At 54.1% G+C, this 21,240-nt stretch overlaps 1 protein-coding gene across 3 annotated transcripts in view; it reads left to right on the plus strand.

Moving 5' to 3' along the window:
• The window catches only part of SIN3A (SIN3 transcription regulator family member A), a 29,871-nt gene continuing 8,631 nt past the window's right edge, over nt 1-21,240 (plus strand). Inside the window, exons 1-14 of one of the 3 annotated variants that reach the window (XM_082769061.1) lie at nt 1-71; nt 5,834-6,054; nt 7,377-7,553; nt 8,707-8,813; nt 9,299-9,581; nt 11,495-11,746; nt 12,057-12,209; nt 12,532-12,690; nt 13,625-13,714; nt 15,050-15,168; nt 16,873-17,083; nt 18,865-18,981; nt 19,700-19,938; nt 20,967-21,150. In XM_082769061.1, the coding sequence (XP_082625187.1) occupies nt 5,866-6,054; nt 7,377-7,553; nt 8,707-8,813; nt 9,299-9,581; nt 11,495-11,746; nt 12,057-12,209; nt 12,532-12,690; nt 13,625-13,714; nt 15,050-15,168; nt 16,873-17,083; nt 18,865-18,981; nt 19,700-19,938; nt 20,967-21,150 (2,280 nt within the window). In that variant the 5' untranslated portion in view covers nt 1-71; nt 5,834-5,865. Of the gene's footprint in view, nt 72-1,968; nt 2,032-2,852; nt 2,961-5,833; nt 6,055-7,376; nt 7,554-8,706; nt 8,814-9,298; nt 9,582-11,494; nt 11,747-12,056; nt 12,210-12,531; nt 12,691-13,624; nt 13,715-15,049; nt 15,169-16,872; nt 17,084-18,864; nt 18,982-19,699; nt 19,939-20,966; nt 21,151-21,240 lie in introns of those variants that run through there. The other 2 variants (XM_082769063.1, XM_082769062.1) reach the window with 2 other exon arrangements.

Below are 21,240 nucleotides of genomic sequence, written 5' to 3' on the forward strand. Positions count from 1 at the left end.
CCGGGCAGCAGGACCCCCGCGGCCCCGCGCTCGGACTGTGCCTTACCGCCACCGCACCGGGGCGAGACGAGGTGGGACGGGGTTTGGGGAGGTGCTTTTTTTTTTTTTTCTTTTTTTTTTTTTTCCCTTTTTAGTTTTTATTTCTTGGTGGGACCACCAGAAACTCCGTGGGGAAGCCCCGGGGGGGTGTTTCCAGCGGGGGAGGAGGGGGGCTTAGGGAGCGGGGCCTCCTTCAGCCCCACCTGTCCGTGTGTCCGTCTGTCCGTGCGTGTGTAATACACCCCCCTGCGCCCCGTCTCGGCTGTTTCACAGATATCTACCTACGTGCACAGCCCCCCGGGGGTCCCGGTGCCCTCTCCCCGCAGCAGTGAGCCCCCCCAGCCCTGCTTTCCCCCTCCTGCCCCTCGTTTCCCCCCCGGGGGGCTCAGCAGCATCCCCCTGTGCCTCCCCTCCTGCAGCCCCAGAACGCCACCGGAGCCCCCTGGGGGGGGGAACCCGGAGCCGTGCCCCATCCCTCGGGGCACAGACGCTAGGTACGAGGATTTGGGGGCGTGGGGACGTGGGGACAACCGGCTTGCCCGGCTGGGATGTCACCAGCACGGCCCAGCCCCGCGGTGACTCAGGGGAGGATCACCCCGGGAGGACGCTCAGCCCTCGGCGGGCACCCGTAACTTTATACTGTAATAAGCTCTCGGAATGTGTATATTCTTATTTTTTTATAATCTCGGGGGGAGGAGGAGGAGGAGATTTTTTTTTCCTTTTTTTTTTTTTTTTTTGTATTTAACATTAACTTGGTCCAAGCAGGAGCCAGATGGATTTGTAAATGTTCCTATTTTGCTCTTAATCAGAGAAAGGTTTTTTTTTTTTTTTTTTTTGTCGTTATTTTTGGGGGGTTTTGTTCTTTTTTTTTTTTTTTTTTTTTTCCTGTTGGTTTGTTCTGATTTGTACCACCACCGAAATACACCACGAGCATCCCGTCCTCTCGCCTCTCTGCGTGGAGGTGCTGGGGGGCAGGAGAGGAGCGGGGAGGGAGCTGAGGGCGCCTCGGGGGTGACGATGAGCGCGGAGCCTTCCTCCCCACCCCGCTAATGGGGGTGCTGGTGCCTCGCAGGGCCCCATCCCCGGGCTGTGCTCCGTGTGGGGTGCCCGGGAGAGCCAGACGGGGGGATCCTGGGTGGCTGTGGGGGTCTGAAGGTGGGGATGCCCAAGGGGGGGAGGATCCAGGAGGTAACGGGGCTGCGGGCAGCTCTCCTGGGCATGGGGGGCGGCAGTGGGGTGCCCCATGTCCCAGGTAATGGGGTGCGCTCGGGCCTAGCCCATGGGGTGTGCTTGGTCCTATTAGTGCCCCATGCACCACGCGAGGGATGGTAGCAGGGCCTTAAGGCACGGAGCTGGGCACGCGCTCGTGTCCTTTCTCTGGCAGCGTGTGGAGGATTTGGGGAGTTTTCCCGTGGTTTTTGTCAAAACGCCTGCTGCGAGGGGGCCCGGCGAGCCCTGCGGCCTAGGTGCCGGCACCGCCCGCTGCTGGGGGTGCTGAATAAAGAGGTGCTGCTGCTCTGCTCGGGCTGCGCTTGGACTTCTTGCAACTTTTCTGAGGGCTCCTAAAAGGGGTCCCTGCCCTTTCTTTATTTTGGGGATAAAACCAGCCCCGGGGGGCTCTGGGCTGGGAGTTTGGGGGAGTTTAAGGCTTCGCCAGGCTGTGGCAGCACGAGAGGGAGGGCTGGGGGTGCGGGGGGTGGCGGGGAGCGTGAGGGGGCCCCACAAAAACCCCATTATTTAAGGGGTCGGTGGGGGGGGTCGGGGAGCCCATCAAACGCACGGGTTGACCTGGCCGCCCTGCAGGCGCGGCGGGGGGGGCGGAGCTGAGACAGCGGAGGCTACGCCCCTTATGCACAAACCACGCCCATCAGGGCAAGCCACGCCCTCTAGGCCCGGCCACGCCCCCTGCCGTGACGAGCGGCGGCGCGGGGCCAATCAGCGGCGGGGGGAGTTCCCCCCGCCCATTGAGGCCGCCTCGCCCGCGCGCCCCGCGTACGTAACCGCCGCCGGCCCGCGGGAGCGGCCGTTGGGCTGAGGGGAGGGGGGGGGGGAGGCGGGAGGGGGGGGGAGGTTGGGGGGGGTGAGCGCGCGCTTCCCGCCCCGCCAACCGCCGCTGCGCGCGCGGGGAGGGGAGGGGGAGGGGGGGAGCGCGCGCCGCGCGCCGGCCACGCCCCCCCCGCGCTGCTATTGGTCGGCGGCTGCGCTCCCCCCGCGCTCCCCCTCCCTCTCCCCTCTCGCGCGCGCGCGCGGCCCCGGTGGGGAGGGGAGGGGAGAGGGAGGGGGGGGGGGCAGCACGTGCGCGCGGCGGGCGGGAGCGCGCGCGCGCGCGCGCGGGGCGGGCGATGTAAACATTCCACAAAAGGGCTCCCCGGGGAGCGGGGGGGGGGGCGGGGCCTGCTGCCTTCAGGGGGGGCGGGGCTTGGCGCCGTGACGCCCGCGCTGGGCTCCCCCGCCGATTGGTGGGCGCCGGGCGGGCCGGGCCAATGGGCGTGCGGCGGGGGCGGGCGGGGGGGCGTGGCGCGAGGCCTAGCCGGACATTTTCTCGCTCCCCCCTCCCCCCCCCCTGCCCTCCCCGCAGCCCCTTCCTGGCGGCCGCGCGGCCAATGGGGGCGGGCGGAGGGGGCGGGCGGGGCGCGCTGATTGGCCCGCTCGATGACGGGCGGCGCGCTCCGCCTATCCCCGCGGTTCTCCCCCCCCCCTCCTTTAACCCCTCCTCCCCGCGCGCGGGGCGGGGGGGGCGGGATTTCCCGGGGAACAGAGGAGCGGGCAGCGCTCCGCGGCCGCCAGGCGCTGCCTCCATCTTCCCCCCCCCCCTCCTCCTCCCTCCCCCTCCACCTCCTCCTCTCCTTCCCCCCGCAGCGCCGCGGGGGCCGGCTCAGGGCCCCCCCCCCCTCCCAGCCCCCGCCGGGCCCCGCTTTGAGGTGAGGCCGGGAGCGGGCACGGGGGGGGGGCCTAAAGGAGGGGGGGGGGCGGGCAGGGCCTTGTGGGGAGCCGGAGGGGGCGGGGTTAGGCCTGGGGGGGGGTGAGGAGGAGGAGGAGGAGGAGGAGGAGGAGGAAGGGGGGTGGGGGGGGCATGGCGGCGGCGGGCGGGGCGTGCGGAGGCCGCTGGGCCAGCCGGGAGGTGCCCGCCCCCCCTCCGCCCCCCCCAGCCCCGCAACAGCCGCCCCGGAACCCCCCCCCCGGCACCCGGCCCCGCCCCGCCCCCACCTCCCCCCCCCCCTCAACAGCCCCGAACCCTCCCCGCGGCCCCTCCCCCACCCCCGCCCCGCCCCCGCCGCCCCCCCCCGCACCCTAAAAGCCGCCCCCAGAACCCCTCCCCCCGCCCCAACCCCCCCCCTTCCAAACCCATCCAGCCCCTTTCCCCCCCCCCATGCCTAAAACCCACCCCGGGCTCTCCCCACCCCCTCCCCAAAACCCTCTGACCCCTCCCACAACCGTCCCCAAATCCCCCCCCCTCACCCCTTCCCCAACCCCTCCCACCCCAACCCCCCCAAATCCTTCCCTAAACTCTCCCACCCCAAAACCACCCCCCCCCCCCCCCAAACCCCTCCCCGCCAGCCCCCCCCACCCTATTCCCCCCTAAATCCTTCCCCACCCCAAACCCCTCCCACCCCAAGCCCCACCCCAAACCCGCCCATTCCCCCCCCGGATCCCTCCCCCCATCCCTTATGGGTCCCCCCCGATCCCCCAGCCCCACAGCGGGACCCCGCTGCCCCATTGGGCCTCCATTCCCCCACCTCTCTGTAGGAATCCCCTAAATCCTGCTCCTCATACCCATTTTTTACCCTTTTTAACAGCCAGCCGGCAGCCTTTTTATGGGGTCTCTCTGCGTGGCGTTATCCCACACCCTGCGGGGCTCGTGCTGTGGTTTTGACCCCGCTTTCTCGGTTTTTGGGGTCGCCCAAGGTTGTGGGGTTGGTAGGGGTTGAAAAGGGGGCTGCTGAGCCCAGGGGGGGCTTTTGGGGCCTGGGTTTGCAATGGGGTTTTGTAGGCTGGGAAAATAACGCGTAAGGGGTGTAACTGTGGCAAACGGACGTCCCTCGTCCTTCCCCCAAAGAAAAGCGGATGTTTGGGCTGCTAAAGCGACCCCAAACTGCCCGATAATCGATGATTTTGAGCCAGGAGGGATCGGGACCTGCCGTGCCAGGCTGCCGGCCCTCCCTGGGAAGTTTTTAACCCCATTTCAGGAGTTTTGAGACACCGTGCTGTTAGATCGGTGCCCTCAGAGCCAGCGGGAACATTCCCCCGTCCCATAAAGGCCTCTGGGAGCGGGATCCCTGCAGTCGCCCACCCCAAAACCTTCTCCCTGTGCCCCCCGCCCCGCGAAGGTGCAGCTCTGCTGAGTGCTGCATGCTTGCTTTGGGGTGAAAAACCCAGGGAAAGGTTAAACGGGAGGTGTAAGGTGGGACTGAATCCCCGGGATGGGTGTCGGGATGGTTTTAGGGTCTTAACGCCGGGACAGCAGGCGTGGTCCTGCTCAGCAGGCTGTGCCCCAGCGGGGCTCAGGGTTGCTCTCCTGCCACGAGGACCCCAGGGGAACTCGCAGCAGGCGCTGGGTGTCCTCACCCCAGTGCAGAGGATGGGATTTTCCTGCCTGTGGCTGCTTGCTGGTGCGCCGAGTTGCCCAGATCCCATGGCCACCGTCCTCGTGCTCGCTGGCTCCGGAGAAAAAGCTTTTCTCCTCCAGCCTCAGGTGGTGGCCGGAGCCTCGGTGCGCCTGAGCCTTTACCCGGGCATTGTCATGCAGAATCCCGGCCCGATCCCACCCCTGGGGGGCAGCTGGAGGTGCGTTTGGAGGCTGGGGGGTAGGAGCAGGTAGTGTCCCAGCAGGACAGCAGTCCTCGGCCCCTGCAGGCGCTCCTCTGCCCTCCTGGAGCTCTGGGGACCCGGTATGAGGCTGAACTTGAAAAAGCAACCTGAAAAAGCAGTGAGGCAATCTTCCCTCTCGTCCTACCCCCCCCGAGTGAGAGGGGATCCTGGCGGGGAGGGGAGAGGGACCCAGAGGGGATGAAGGGCTCCGTCGCGCAGAGCCCGTGTTCTGCAGCACGTGGATCCGTCCCGACCCTCTGCCCTGCTGGCTGCCATGTGTATTTTTGGCATCTCCCCTCCCCGGGTGCCTCGCTGCGTTTGGTCAGCGATGGATTTGGGCAGGGGGGGCTCACCCTGGCTCGGGGAAGTCCCTCCTGGCCGTGAGAGCCTGTGGGTAACTGCGCTGCGCCCGGGGGGCTGGAGAGGGGCTTCGGAGGAGCCCCACGGAATTGGAGACTGAAGAGGGCAGATCTCACCTGAGCTGTTGTGTGCCGGCACGGCTCTGCTTTGTGTGCCTTGGTTTTGGGCTGTGTGGCACATGGGATCTGAAGCCCCCCTGTTGGAGGCACGGCAGGCTTTGGGGGGGCTGCGCGCCTCTCGTGTGCATGTCCAGCTTGGCACTGGGGCTCTGGAAGTGGTTTCAAAGCCGTAGCAGGCTTGCTGCGTCTCACCTCCTCCTTTTTTCCCCTTCCTGTGGTTTTACGGCATCTCTCACACCTGACTCTCACCCAGCCACGTCCTTCACGTGGGACAGAAATCGTTAACGTGAAAGCAGTGCTGCTTTTCTGCCGGGAAGGCTGTGCTTTTGTGAGAAACGTAACTGCACGCTCGGCGCAGGAGGACGAATCCTAATTCCTTTTCCCTGTCCCGAGATCTCAGCCACACAAACGACCGGCCCCAAACTTCCCCTGGTGAACTTGGCATTCCTGGTGCCGGCAGGGCGCGAGGAGTCGATGCCCTGGGCTAATTGCTCTGCTTTCCCCAGGTTCTGTAGCGCTCCCCGAGCATGAGTTCAGAATGAAGCGGCGCTTGGACGAGCAGGAGTCACCCGTGTACGCGTCGCAGCAGAGACGTATCACCAGCAGCACCGAGGCTTTCCAGCACCAGCACCGCGTGCTCGCCCCGGCCCCGCCGGTGTATGAGGCGGTTTCGGAGACCATGCAGTCTGCCACGGGGATCCAGTACTCCGTAACCCCCAGCTACCAGGTGCGTGTGCCCAGCGCTCGGCAGCCTGCTGGCGGTCCTGCTCTCCGACCGCCCAGCCCCGTGGTTTTGCACGGCAGGGTTCTGGGTTTGAGACGAGGCTTTGGCTTCCCAAAGCTCTCCTTTTAAGCTCTAACTTCAGTTGAAGACTTGAAGACAATCAGCGTGGTTGTTCGGGTGGCTCCGAACCTGAAATGGGGTGTGATGTGGCTTTTTTTGAACACTGTTCTTCAGTGATTCAGATCGTGATCCTAGAGGCAAGTCTGCACCAGACTTTGGCTCCATTTTTCGTTTGCAAGGAGAAGGTTTGTTCTCAACAAACCTCGTGTTGCTCTGTCCCAAGCTTGTGATGTCGTGGGTGATCTTAACCCAAACAGGCTGCCATTTAGATCGCAGATTTTCAGGAAAATGGAACTGTTAAAGAAAACCTGGGATCATCAGGTGGCTCCCTTCCCTCTGAGAAGCTGTCTGCTGCCCCCTTAGCAAGGGAATATCGTCTGGAAGAGAAAATCCTTCAAGGATGCACTGGAGGTGCCTCTCAGTGACAGACTAGGGGTAGACTTGCTCATCTCTGGCTTGTTTTGGCACGTTGCATCCTCCATGCTCATGCTGCTGGTTGGCCGTGCTCCCTGCCTAGTGCCTAATTTTACGCATAGTTTCTTCCTTATTACTGCAGAGGGGATATTTGTGCAGAAAGTAGCAGCCGCAAAGCTGAAGAGCCTGCAGGCAGATGCTTGCAGGGCCTGGAGAGAGGACGAGTTTATTGCTGGCAGTCCCTTTAAACGGGACTTGAATGGACCAGCAAACAAATTGTTTAATGAGAAGGGTTAAAACAGAAAAGTACAGCCCATCCGAAAGATGCTTGAGTAGAAAACAAAGCCTGTTTGTGCAAAATGAACAGTAATTGCTCTTTTTTTTATTACTTTAAAGGGTTTTTAGTGCTTTCTCAAAATTCTGGTTTCATGTTTAAAGGAGGCCTGAAACTGCCCCGAGTTTGCTGGGACCAGACAGCCTCAGCTTGCCCAAACCGAACGGCAGGAGCGTGGCAGCTCGTAGAGATACATTCATTCCAATCCCTGAATGTGCCAGCATTTTTTTTTTTTTAGGGAAAAGACAGAACCTTGACTGTCTAAAAACCCCGTTTCCAGCTCCTTTTGCAGTTTTCTTACGTTAGTGCTAGCCATGAGACAACCAGGCAGCGTTCCAGGCTGGTGAGGCGCCCCTAGCATGTGTGTGGCACGGAGTTCAACTCAACTTCTCCACCTCCGCCTGGGAAGACCGATGGTGGTGCTGTGCTTCCCCTGATGGCATTTTTGTCTCCCCAGGTGTCGGCTGTGCCGCAGAGCTCGGGCAGCCACGGGCCGGCCATCGCGGCGGTGCACAGCGGGCACCACCACAGCACGCCGGTGCAGCCGCACGGCAGCCAGGTGGTGCAAAGCCACACTCACCCGACGCCGCCGGCCGTGCCCGTGCAGGGGCAGCAGCAGTTCCAGAGGCTCAAGGTGAGGCCGAGCGTTGCTCCTCCGTTAGGAGAAGGCGCGGGTGACGTTGCCAAAATGTTTGTTTGGCGCATTTCTGACCGCATGGCTCCTGTGGGAGTAACGGGGGAGGAAGGGAGGCTCTGGTGGTGGATTGCGTGCTGTAAAATCCTTGAAAAATGGAGAAATCTCCACCAGAAATAACCCATTTGTGTAGTTCTGTTGATTCGGCTCTAGCAGTAGGCACGTGCATGAAATGATGCCCAGTTCTTCGTCTCTTCCAAGTAGCCTCTTCCAGGTTTGCTGGGAACCGCCACTTTGTAGGGCAAGAAGCCCTTTCCTTTCCCTGAGCAGGAGACTTTGTTCCTAGAGACCTCTGAAAGTGGTTTTACAACCTGGGCTTCTCCCTCCCAGTGACATTGACGGCAGATCCTCCACTGAGGCAAGAGTGGGACCGTAGGTGCCAGCCTCTTTTCCCGTGCTGTGTTTAATTTCAGAGTGAAGGGAGGGTCTGTGCGTAGCTCTCGCAGCTGACGAGCATGTGGCCTGGCTGCTGGAGCTGCTGGGTACCCAGGGCTCTCACTTCAGGCAGGGGCTGTGCCTGAAAATTGGATGTTGGTACATGAACGCTTCATAAACTTCTTGCTGTTGGAGGTGTAAAACAATTTACCGCCCACAGTTGCCATTTTCAAAATCCTTCTGTGTCAAACTGAAATGTCTGGAAAAAGTACAAGCGCGTACCTGGCAGACATCTACTACGCTGAGTATGTCATTTCGACTTTCTGCTTATTCTTAGGCTTCCATAATAATTTCCACATCTGAATGCAGGAAAAATACTCAGTTCTGTTTATCCTAGCAGTTACTTCAGTTATGGTGAGATGGTAATTCTGGAGTATATTTTTCCTGACTAATTCTGCTGATCTTTGTTTCTTTCTTTTTTTTTTTTTCTTTTTTTCCTTTCTTTTTGGTACAGTTCTGTCTTGTGAGCCGGGAACAGGGAGTGAGCATCTCCTATTGAAATGGGGCTGGTAATACACCAGCCAGGCTCGTGGTCTTTTGCTCCTGAATTCCCTGCCCGGGCTCAGTGCTGACAGCTGTATCTTCAAGTACGTGTTTTCCAGAACAACAGAGGTGAAATAAAATCTCTGCTAATGTAACCTGTCTGTTCTGTCTCCAGGTGGAGGATGCATTGTCTTACCTTGACCAGGTGAAGCTGCAGTTTGGTAGCCAGCCACAGGTCTACAATGACTTCTTGGATATTATGAAGGAATTCAAATCTCAAAGGTAATGCTCCGCATTCTGCTTTGCCGTCCAGGTGTGTGTGTGGGCATGGGAGCACGCAGCAGGAGCTAACCTCGTCCTTCCATTTGCAGGGTAACACATCTCCCTAACAGTGTAAAACAGTTGAGTACTTTCTCTTCTGAAAGTGAGATTCATTTCTTCTTTTGTACTAAATCTTGGCTTAGAGCAGCAGTTCCCATGTTTGGCCTTCGTGGCTGACTCATCTGGCTGCCTGGTGGTCTGCCCATTAGCAATGGTCAGGCCTGGGGATAGACCTCATTCATACAAAATGCTGTCTGGGCTAATAAAATAACTCCTGTGTCATTCTTAAGCTCGGTAATACATTTATAGGAATGAGATTTGCTTTGTTCCGTAGCTTACAGATGATAAGATAGAAATTCTAATGGAGAATTATCATGCAGAGGGTTTGGTTTACCACCGAAAGGGAATTAGAGGATTGTGACATTTTGTTCTCGCTCCTCTTGCAGCATTGACACTCCGGGAGTGATCAGCCGTGTATCACAGCTCTTCAAGGGCCACCCAGACTTGATCATGGGCTTCAACACCTTCTTGCCACCTGGTTACAAGATCGAGGTGCAGACGAACGATATGGTGAACGTGACGACACCGGGGCAGGTTCACCAGATCCCCACTCACGGCTTGCAGCCCCAGCCGCAGCCCCAGCCGCAGCATCAGTCGCAGCCTTCAGCGCAATCAACCCCAACACCAGCACAGCCCGCGCCGCAGCCACCGCCTGCCAAAATCAGTAAGGTGAGAGAGAGACTTTATACGGCCTGTGTTCACATGTGGGGAACCTGCTGCCTCCAGCTGATGCTGGTGTGGAGCTGGGGAACGAAAAAGGAGGTGTTAGGCTGCTTTTTGCTAATATTCCTGAGCCCTGCTCATGCTGTCCTTCTGCTGGTGGGTTGGCTTCACCTGTTCAAACTTTGAGGTGTGTACTAGCTGATATGGCAATAACGCAGATAAGCCAGCTTGAAGGTTTGGAAAAGCCTCGTGACTTTAAATGGGAACGCAGAGGTGCTCAGAACATCTGGTAAAATGCATGGGCAGTACCTAAGGAGTGATCCAGCAGCCCTGGGAAGAAGGCCCCAAGAATGCAGTCGAATTTGCAGGAAGGGCTTCTTAATTAAAGCTCTGGGCACGTGATGAACTGCCTGCTTTTGTGTATATTGTCTCAGAATAACCGAAATCCTAAGAAATCCCTAGTAAAGCCGAGGCTGTGATAATGACGTTGCTCTTGGTGTGAAAGCTTGTGTGTGGTTTCAAACGTTGGGGGTAATGAAGTTTTTAGGAGAGCTTGCTGAGCGATGCGGTAGATTGTGCATTGCGTGAAGTCTTGTTTTCGGACTGGACATCTGTTGTAAAACAAAAACAAACAGAAAGGGCATTCTAGCGCAGCCATCGTTTGCATGGGTGCAGGGTTTGTTGGCAAAGCTGAAGTGCAAGGGGTCAGGCAAGATGACCATGATGTTGTCTTTAATTACCGGTTTATGTGCCTGAAACTGAGACCTTTCAATAACAAAGGGAATCTGACGCTGTGCTGTAGATGCATTCCAGATGCTGCTGTCCAACAGATGTATTTTATGTGACTGAAAGCAAAATAGAATAATGTAAGAGGCATCGAAGGAGCTTAGTCTAGATAAAATCTCCTATTTCAGCCTGAAAAAGTGCAAAGATTTGAGTGCCTTAGGGAGGGAATGAATCCCCAAAAGTTTCAGTGGTTGGTCTCTAAACTGTACAATTAGCTAACGAATGTCTGGAAAAGAGAAGAGAAGGGATGGGGAGTGTGGGGGGAGGAATACATAGTTAGCGAGCAGCAGGGTTTACAATATGGCAAGAAGATAATCTCTAGGCAAACATTGGTGGGACTTGCAACCTCCTGTTCAGAAATGGCCAACAAAAACATGCCGGAAGACTTGCAAAGCTGAAAACTTAAAAGCCGAGACATGCCACAATTAGCTTACCTGAGCCAGCTTTCAAGGCCTTTCTCCAAAGCACGCAGGTAACACCTGGGCTCGGTGAGAGCTGGCAGTCTCTCATCGCTGTGGGCTCCGTGGTTTTCTCCCTGGGTCGTCATCCTAGAAAATGTTGAGCTGATGTTGGTGGAACTTTAAAATGAACCCGAGGGAGGTGCTGGATCTTGATGAGGTTTCCTTAGCAGGCAGGTACTGTTGTAGGTAAGCAGAGTGGGTAGGTGTCGGTTAGGGTATGCAAGGGGATTACTCTGAGAGTCTGACCTGTGTGCTCTTTGTGTCAATAGTGGGAAAAATGCAGTTTTCCCTTGCTGTCGCCTTACTTTATGCATCTCAGCATTCTTAACTAGAGGTGAAATAACTTGTAGTGCTGCAGCAAGCCATACCTAAGTGTTTGGGGTGGGGAAAAATCAAAAACAATCTTCAAAGGAAGCGCAGCAAAAGTCCTCCAGGGCTAGTATATGGGTAGAGACTGTTTGTCTGGATGTAGTAGCAGGGAATTCTGTACCACTGCTGTCTGCGTGATGCTGTGGCTCAGAATCCCTGTGGGCATCAGGTAGGCTTATGTGCTGGCTGCTTCCTCTGGTTACGGCACATAGGTAGAAGAAAAGTTCCTTTATTCAAAGCGTCAAGAATCCGCTCCTGTCTGAAGTGGCTCCTTCTCCTCTTAATGACTCCTTCTCCTCTTAGCCATCCCAGCTGCAGGCACATACCCCTGCCAGCCAGCAGACTCCCCCGATTCCACCGTACGCATCGCCACGCTCGCCGCCGGTCCAACCTCATACACCTGTGACAATCTCTCTGGGAACCACACCATCCCTGCAGAACAATCAGCCCGTTGAGTTTAATCATGCCATCAATTATGTCAACAAGATCAAGAATCGGTTCCAGGGACAGCCAGACATCTACAAAGCCTTCCTGGAGATCCTCCACACCTACCAGGTGAGTTTTGGCGATGCCTGTTGGAGTATGAGGAAGGTTATTTCTCTTTCTTTGCTGTGGGGAGCCAACTGTGCTTGATCTTGAGGAATTTTTCCAAGCTAAATGAGTTTCAGATTATGTTAAAAGTAAATAAATGACTTCCTTCATCGATGTCCTGCTAGTCCATGGCCTAGTATTTAATACAACTCTTTGCTTAAGGAGCCGAGACCCTTGCTGTTTCATTCTCCTCATCATTGAGGGCTATTTCTCTTTGCTACTTACATAGTTGAGATGTCCTTCCCTCTGACACGTCTCCTCTTTCCTCCGACAGAAGGAGCAGCGGAATGCCAAGGAGGCAGGAGGCAACTACACGCCCGCTCTGACGGAGCAGGAGGTGTACGCGCAGGTGGCTCGCCTCTTCAAAAACCAGGAGGATCTGCTCTCAGAGTTCGGGCAGTTCCTGCCTGATGCCAACAGCTCTGTGGTGAGTCTGCCTGGAGACAAGCTGGAAGACCTAGTGGAAAACTTTCTTCACATAGCCAGTGTTCAGAAAAATGTGTTTTCCTGGTTTGTTTCTAGGAAGTTTTTGTGGAGGGGTCTTTTTCTGAGTGTGGGATTGGGGTCAGGGTGATTGACTCTGTCTTGGGTCAATAAATGCAATTCCTTTGCCTAAAAAGGTTGTCCCAAGACTGCCATAACTGCAGTAAAATACATGAGTTACCTAGAGCTAGGAGGAGAGGGCGTACTTTTTTTGGCCCTGTTAGGTGGAACTCAGCTCTAATTCTCTTGTGGCTTTTGTTTCTTAGCTGTTAAGTAAGACGACTGCAGAGAAAGTGGAATCGGTGAGAAATGATCACGGCGGCACCGTGAAGAAGCCCCAGCTCAACAACAAGCAGCAGAGACCCAACCAGAACGGCTGTCAGATCCGACGGCACTCAGGAACTGGAACAACCCCTCCGGTCAAGGTAAGAGCCCGTGCTCGTTGTGAATGTGTGGTGCTGGTCCTAGAGCTGCTGGGAATCAGCTGAGGGAAAGATGTGTGCCTGCATCTTTGTCAGAGCAGAACTTAGAGCAGAATCGTGTTGGTTTGTCTTATAATAAACCTTGTAACACAGAAGTGAGTGATGATTTTCATAGCTGAGTTTACCCCTTTCATGTTACTCACACTTTGAGAGAACAGGGCTTTGCAGTGTAAGAGGAACGGTCTGATGGCCGGGTGGTTTTGTGGCTCTGCATTAGGCACAATGCTTTATTTGAAGGTGGTGGCTCTTGCCTGGTGAAGAAAAGCATTAGCCTGTGTAGCTGTATCATTTAAATCCAGTGGTTTACCTCCCCTTCCAGTCTTTCTCCTCCTTTTCAAATAAAACACAGCAAAATAGAACGTGTTTTGGAGGCAGCTTTCAGCCTTTCTGAGGATGTGGAGTGTGGTGCCCCAATGGAGAAAACAGAGGATCTTGCAGTGGAATGCAAGAGAAATACATTGATTTTAGGGAGGTATAACAAGAACTGAATGAGTGGTGGTTAAAAAACAAAAAGCAAACAAAACAAACAAACAAACAAAAAGATGAAACAGGTCTGTTTTGGTAATTCTGCAAACTAGATAAAAAATTGAAACAATAGCTGTTTATAGCAGCCCATTAGAGAAAAGGATGCAACCTCATATTAAAAATATTGGGAATTGTATGATACTGATTAAAGATTAATATATTTACATATGGGGCTCACTTTCAGACAAGTTTCCTTCTGGAAAAGTCATCTTTTTTATTTGTGAGCAAGCGGCGAGCTCAGAAGGCTGAAACCCCTTGTGTGATGCATGGTCAAAATAAGGCAACTTCCTCTGCTGAACAGCTTTTTTTCTTTTTTTTTTTTTTTCCTTTTTTTTTTTTTTTTTTTTAACAGAAGAAGCCGAAGCTGCTTGGTTTAAAAGACCAGTCTTTGGCAGAAGCCAGCAAGCATGGCGTGGGGACAGAATCTCTGTTCTTTGAGAAGGTGAGATTTGGAGACAGCAACCTCGTGGCACTGATTTATGTTCCTCGTGTGTATACATCCTGAGCTTTATCACAGGGAAGTTTGTGATCTCCACACCACAATGACAACATCGGTCGGCTTGACCTCAGATGACCTGAGCTAAGTCAGACCTGCAGGGGGGGCTGGAGTTAGGTGATCTTTTAAGGTCCCTTCCAACCCAAACCACGCTGATTCCCTACACAAATATCCGTGTCTTTTTCCCCAAAGGTCATTCTCCAGCTCTTCACCTGCTGCTGATGCTCTTTGGGAGGAAGGCCTGGCTGGGGGCTACGCCTACCAATGCTCCTGAAAATTTGCAGGAATGCGAATCCTTTCTGTAACAAGCCTTATGAAATGTTTTCACCTTTCTGAAATCCCCACCCAGCCGATGATATGCCTTGTTTATCCTGCCGTGGTAGCGCTGTTTGCCATGCCCCTCCACAGCCAGATGCCTGCAGGGTGGGAGCTCAGTTTACAACACAGCTGATTCATGTCAACGTCACTTTTTCCCCCCTTTTTTTTCCCCTGAGAGATGCATCTAATGCATTGCACCGTTGTCACCTGTTGCTGGTGTACCACGCACGACAGAAGAAGAATGTGTGGGAAGTTTCCAAGTGGTACCTTGGTGTTTTCCCTAAGATGTCCATACATTTCTTTATGGCTCAGAAGGGAGCGTGTAGTGAAAGCAAACAAGCCTTTCAAGCAATTTTCATGTGTTGATGAAAGCCTTGCTTGCTCCCTGATGGCGTGCTACGTTCTGCAGCATGCTGTAGACCAGCTAACGGTGACTGGGAACCACTCCATTGCTCGGAGGATGTGTAGGTGTTAACATGAGTAAATGCAGAAATCCCTGCTGCAGAGTTGTAGCTGTAATGACGAATCCCTTAATGATGATAGATCTGTTTGATGCGTGGATGCTAACTGTTCTCGTGGGAAAGGTAATGGTGTCGGAATTAATCGCTGGGTTTTCTCAAGCTGAGGAGCTAAGGGTTACAGAACCCGGCTTGGCTGTGATAACCTGTGATAATCCAGCAGTTGGGGTTTCATTCTTTGCTTAGAACTCCCTTCTTCAAGGTAATGCTCCTGCGTGTAGGGTGCTGGTGGTGCAAGGCATGCCCAGCAAGGAGACCACTTGCTTTGCTTCTCTGGCTCCATGGAGTTAGGCAAGCTCCCTCCCAAGAGTTTTGCTTTCTCGTTGTGTGTGCAATCCCCATGCATAGGTGGACAGCACAGCATTGAATCCAGGTCTCCCAGACAGTGCTAGACAACTTGATCTCACCTCGAGAGCAACCACTTTTCCTCTTCTCTTTCCCTCAGGTCCGCAAAGCTCTGCGCAGCACAGAAGCATACGAAAACTTCCTCCGCTGCCTGGTGATTTTCAACCAGGAGGTGATCTCCCGGGCAGAGCTTGTGCAGCTCGTCTCTCCCTTTCTGGGGTAAGTGGAGCCTGCTTCTTTCTGGAGAGGAGAGGTTCGATCCCATCAGTCTGTTCCTGTTGCAGAGCCAGGGAAGAAATGCCGACCTTTGTGGTCGTGTGGCACAGGGGGAGCCAGGCAGCGGTTTCTTGAGCTGTCCAAGTGAAGCCCCCCACGCTGCCCACTTCCTCCACCGTTGCTTGGCTCGACTTTTATCTGCGTGGCCTGCCACGGCTTAAATTGCCCACCCACGGAGCGACTGCACGAGTTGCTGCTGTGCAGCCAAGATCTCCTGTCTCCTCCAGCCCAGCCTGAGTGCCGGGAATGTCCACTGTCAGGTGCCGTGCACTGCTGTGGGGGCAGGAAGATGCTGGTAGCTCCTGGAAGCCCCTCGATGGTTCTTTCTGTGCAGGTGCCACGTGCTTTACGTTTTCAGACTTTTTTCCTTTACTGGAGCAGAACAATAAGTGCCCTGCTTCGGTTTTCCTTATGACTTCACACTCCCTCTTCCCTTCCTTGTCCAAGAAGCAGCCGGAGAGTTTTTTTGGAGATTCCCAGCAATGGCAAGCAGTGTTCAGGTGCAGAACTGGTCCTTCTTTTTTGTCTTTTCCTTTTTCAGAAGAGCGAACAGAATTACTCCTCAGCATGTTGCTGAGGTGTCTTGCTCTAGAGTCATGGATTATTTCACTCGAGAAAAAAATCGACAGCCTAATTACATAGGAAATGCCCCCTGAAAGAAGTGTTCATACAAACCCATTAAAATTACAAAAAAGCAAAAGGCAGCTGAGTTCTGTCCTGAAGCCAAAACTGATAATCAATACTACAGTTTAAATAGAAATTATAACTTCCGCAAGTGCCCGTGCTGCACGGAACAAGTCTGTATTAATCACCTAAAACCCCTGCAATAATTATCCTCGTGTCAACTTCAGGCAGCAAGATAAATGCTCCTTTTCACTGTGAATTGAGCTCCCAGTTCTGCAGGAGAAGGCAATAGCAATGTAGGTGAGGTTTGGGACCCTGTTAGGCTGGCTGCTGTGCAAAGAAGTGGCCCCGAGGAGCTTGCACTCCTCCTGGAATTAGGTATCAGGGGGATGCTGGCTCTGGCTAGGAAGGGTGAAGTCTCCAACCAAAAAATCTGCATTTCTCCCATCCACCATCTGTGCTCCCAGCTGTAAGGATGAATGCGCTGGGAATGGAGCAATGCAATTCTCTTCTTCCAGAGTCGGACATTAGCAGCTGTCATGTAACGAAGAAGCAGTAAATGAGCGGTGATTCAATTAGCTTCAGTAACAGGTTCAGCTCCTCCTATTGCTGGAGCTCTGTGTGAGATAAGCGGAGCTGAACAGGTGCACTATTTTAGGCTAATAAGTTCAGAAAACACTTTTTTTTCTTGCTGCTTTCCAGCTTGGGAAGTAGAGCTCTGTTTTAAGGTTAGGAACACTGGCAGACACCTAGGGACCTGGGCTTGGGTTTGCTGCTGAGGTGTTTTGGTTGGCCCAGGTGCAGTCCACAACCCGATCAGCAAACAGGTACTTGGTTCCCATTTTGTCAGGCTCCGTGGGAGTGAGACTGAAGGGAGAGGGTCCTCTCGCAGCAGGCTGATAAATCAGAGGGGCTTCTTGGGCACTGTGTGCACGTAGCAAGCAGCTGTAGCCTCAGTGTCACAGCTCAGCGCTGCCTGATCTCTACTCTGCTGCTTTTTCACTTCATTCATTTTATTTTCAGGAAATTCCCAGAGTTGTTCACTTGGTTTAAAAACTTTTTGGGGTATAAAGAGTCTGTTCACATGGAGACGTATCCGAAGGAACGGGCCACAGAGGGGATTGCCATGGAGATAGACTATGCCTCCTGCAAAAGACTGGGCTCCAGCTACCGCGCCTTGCCCAAGAGCTACCAGCAACCCAAGTGCACGGGGCGGACGCCGCTGTGTAAAGAGGTAAGGTGTGCTCAGATGGGGAACACGCGGCAGAGGAAGGCTGTTCCCGGCCTCCTCAGAGGGATGGAGAGAGGCCGAGGGGACCTGAAGGCCAGGATGGGGGGAATTTGCTTTGTATCCTGGCACTTGGGAGGGTTTTGAGATTTCAGGGCGCATCCGTGCATGGTGCAGGCTGCCTCTCACACGTGCACGGGCACACTGTCCTGGCTCGGGCTCTCTGCAAAACATGTTGAGGCCCAGGGTGAGCGCACCCTGAGGTGCTCCTGGTGGCGAGGGAGCACTCTGCTTTCTTGCAAACGTGTGGATTGTATCCAGAAGCGATTTCACAAGGTGAGGCTTCAGTCTAGGAATGGGTTGTGCCCACAGCTGGCAGGGAGCTGCGATGCCCACGTGGCTCTGATGCCCTCTGCTCTTCTCCAGCGGTGCTTGTGAAAGAGTTGCACGAAGCACTGGGGAGCAGCTGGAAAAAAAAATGTTTGTGGGGTTTAAATACTGAAGTAAAATACAGGAGCGTTAGATGTGTACGATGTTTTATGTAGTATGCGTGTGAGAAGAACATTCAGATTACTGACTTAGGAAAGGAAATGTCAGGACAAGTTTTCTGTATTGTCTTCATGTGATCCCAGGGATCCCTTACAAAGGAGTATGTAAATTAAGAACGTTGCTGCCCTTCTAACCAAATTCCCGTTTCGCCTGCTTTCAGAGTTGTCTCTAGTCCAAGCTTAAAAGAAAGTCACGTTTTCTGCAGACAGGTTCTCCTGCATATCCCTCACGTGCCTCTTTCTTTCCCCCTGAAATGCTAAGAGGACCTGTGTTGAGACAAGGGGTGCTGCTGCAGGAAACGGGCTCCCTGCAGGTAGCATTGGTGCTGAAGAGGCAAAGCTGGCCTCCTGACGTGGTGCTGCAGCATCAGAGGGACTCGTGGAGCCCTGTCAGGTGTTGGGATTGTGGTCAGAGTGGGAATGGTGCTGGCTGATCCCAGTCCTTCACTGCTGTCAAAGGCAGTGTTGTGGGGTGAGCGAGCGAGTGCGGGTGGCCAAATCGAGCACTCAGCAGGGATACGTGGTTAGCTGAAACGGTGGCGGGGTGGTTGGGGGGCACCACCCGGGCAAGAAATAACTGCGAGGCTTTAATCTAAGTCCTGACTTGTCTCCCAAAAGTGTCTCGTGTGTGATGCAGTTACAAACTTTTCTTTCTGTGAGAATCTAATGACTCAGTTCTTCAGGCTTCAGGTTTATGAAAATCGGGCTTGACTTTGAAGGTTGCCTGCCAAAATCCTCCTTTCGTTGCCTTTGGCCTCTTGGAGGCTTCTTTTGAATGTTCTGCTCCCGCTTTGGAGGCGGTGAAAACTGCAGGTGCTCAGCATCTTTGTCAGGAAAAGCGTTGCTGGGGTATGGATTTATATCCCTAATTAGCCTTCGTTGGAGGTAGAAACCGTGTCCTAACAGTCGTGCTTAACGTGATGACCACCCAGTGCTGTCGGTGATGAATCAGATGTGTGACTAGTGAGCCGCAGCCAGCTGGCTCACCCGAAGGAACGGAAAAGCTCCTTTCCCCTCGCTTTTTTTCCTCCCTCGCAAGTTTTTTCTCGCAGCTCCACCTGATGAATTTTCCAGACGGCAGCGACGTTTCAGCCCTGGCTGTTTGGGGTTGCCCTGTGAGCACTGGGCTGTGGAAGGGAGACAATGTCAGATCTCCATCAGCAGCCAAATATCTTGCAGTCCTGTGCCACCCCCCTTGGAAGCCTGCCTGACGTTTGTCTTTCCCTCTCTCACTCGAAGGTTTTGAACGACACCTGGGTCTCCTTCCCTTCCTGGTCTGAAGACTCCACGTTTGTGAGCTCCAAGAAGACACAATACGAAGAGCACATCTACAGGTGTGAGGATGAGCGCTTTGAGGTAAGGGGGGTTTTCCCTCATCCCTGCCTTGGAACCTCGGGGCTCTGTAAACAATGAATGATCTTGATGCAGTTACATCCTCAATACCGCCGGGTACGATCTGTTTTTATTTTGTCACCTGTTTTCTGCATAAAAGTTCGTGTTCTCGTAGAGCAAGAGGCAGCAGCTGTGTACCCACATCTCACTCCAAGCTATCCCTGCCCCTCAAGGGGCTCTTTGCACCGAGCTCTGTTCCTGGTGCTCCAGATGGAATTGTTCAATGGCTGGTGTATAATCGATGCACCTTTTTTTGTCCTTACTGCCCACGTAGAGCACAAGACGACGCTTTCCCCTGTAATAATCTGAAAAGCAATCCGTTCAGGATGTTAAGTGATTGACATCCTGCCTCGAAACGGGAGTTAGCTTGGCAATTACCTGGATGTGCTCACATTTGTCACGTCCTTTTGTAGAGGAACTGTCAATTGTGTTCTGTTCCCTTATGGAAAATGTAATTCCCTAATAGTATCGTTCCGGTAGCCTTTAAGTTCTGATGCAGTATTATCGAGGCAGCAGATAAAATACATCTGGATTATTTTAGCACAGCCAAATGTGGAAACCACAGCCTGAGTACACCTCATTAAAGACGTGTGGCTTCTGGTTTCTTGTCCCTTCTGTGTTGCTCTCTGTAAAGTACCACGTTTTGTCTGCTCACCTCTGCCTAACGCACCGTTCCCTTCAGCTGGATGTTGTCCTGGAGACCAACCTGGCAACAATCCGCGTCCTTGAGGCAATCCAGAAGAAGCTGTCACGCTTGTCTGCCGAGGAGCAGGCCAAATTCCGACTGGACAACACCCTGGGCGGCACCTCGGAGGTGATCCACCGCAAGGCTCTCCAGAGGATATATGCTGACAAAGCAGCCGACATCATCGATGGGCTTCGGAAGAACCCCTCTGTTGCTGTTCCCATCGTGCTGAAAAGGTACTGCACTGACACAGCCCTTGGGGGGGGTGATTACCACAGGACAATTAATGCACGATAGGTGATCCAGAGCTAAACGTGGCTAATTTCCGCCCCTAATGGGTTTAACCTGCACAACGATGGGACTTGAGAAATGCATTTTATGTTCTGATCGGTTGCTGTATGTCCTAACTATCGCCCAGAAACAGGGAATTAACCTCCTGAAACACAGATGTCACCAGCTCAGCTTTCCTCGTCTCCCCTTAAACTTTATTTCCTCCCCAAGCTGTGCGCAGCAGCATCAGCACCTTGTGTAAGGTGAGGAAGCTCTCTGTGCCACGTGCATTGTTCACAGCTAAATCTGATCCCTTTCCAAATCCCGCTGCTGCACGTGACCCTGGGCTCAGATTGCGGTGCCTGTACCGTGCTCAGATTCCCTGTTGGTTTTCTGTTGTCAACCCCCTGGTCACGAGAAGGGAGTGGATGCTGCAGCTCCTTGGGGACGTGCGAGGAAGTGTGTAAGCAGATGGCTGTGTACATGTCTAATAAAGCAACGTGTTCTGCTTGCCCTCTTGGCGTGTAAACAGCAAAGTGCTCCCTGAGAACACAGCAACTGTAAAACCAGTTAAAAGGAGATCATCTTCCCCAGATGCTTACTGTCTCTGGGGGCTGGCTGCTGTGTCTCAGGGCTCTGACGGCTGAGGGAAGCTGCCTTGTTGCTGGTGCCTGCAAGGTCACAGTTTGCCTACCCTGCTGCGAGGACATTCTTCTTGGGGACAGGTCTTGAGCCACCACGGCTGTGTAGGACAGCTGGCTGCATCGGGTGCTCTGCTTGAGGTATTGAGTGGAGGTGTTGGAGTCTGCTCCCTGGAAGCTCAGGTGTGCAAAGGGGTTTATTCAGGAGAGCATGTGTAGCGTACTCCTCCTGAAAACCATCCCACAGAAAGGAGTTTTATGTTTATGCACATTTCCTAGGGCTTAGGTTTCCTCTACGTGCTCAGAGTGGGACCTTTATCTCTCTTATCTCACCCTTGTTTTCTTGATTCAAGGTTAAAGATGAAAGAGGAAGAGTGGCGAGAAGCCCAGCGAGGGTTTAATAAAGTCTGGCGGGAGCAGAACGAGAAATATTACCTGAAATCCTTGGACCACCAGGGAATCAACTTCAAGCAGAACGATACCAAGGTCCTGAGGTCAAAGAGTCTCCTCAATGAGATTGAAAGCATCTATGATGAGGTAAGAATGTCACCAATGGCTTCCTTCCCTCAAGCCTGTATGGTCTTTGTGTGTGGTTTCAGTTCCTTTCCCCAGCACTTGATGCTGGGG

This window comes from Aythya marila (genome assembly GCF_965140915.1).
Source record: "Aythya marila genome assembly, chromosome: 11".
In the NCBI taxonomy this organism is placed as follows: Eukaryota; Metazoa; Chordata; class Aves; order Anseriformes; family Anatidae; genus Aythya; species Aythya marila.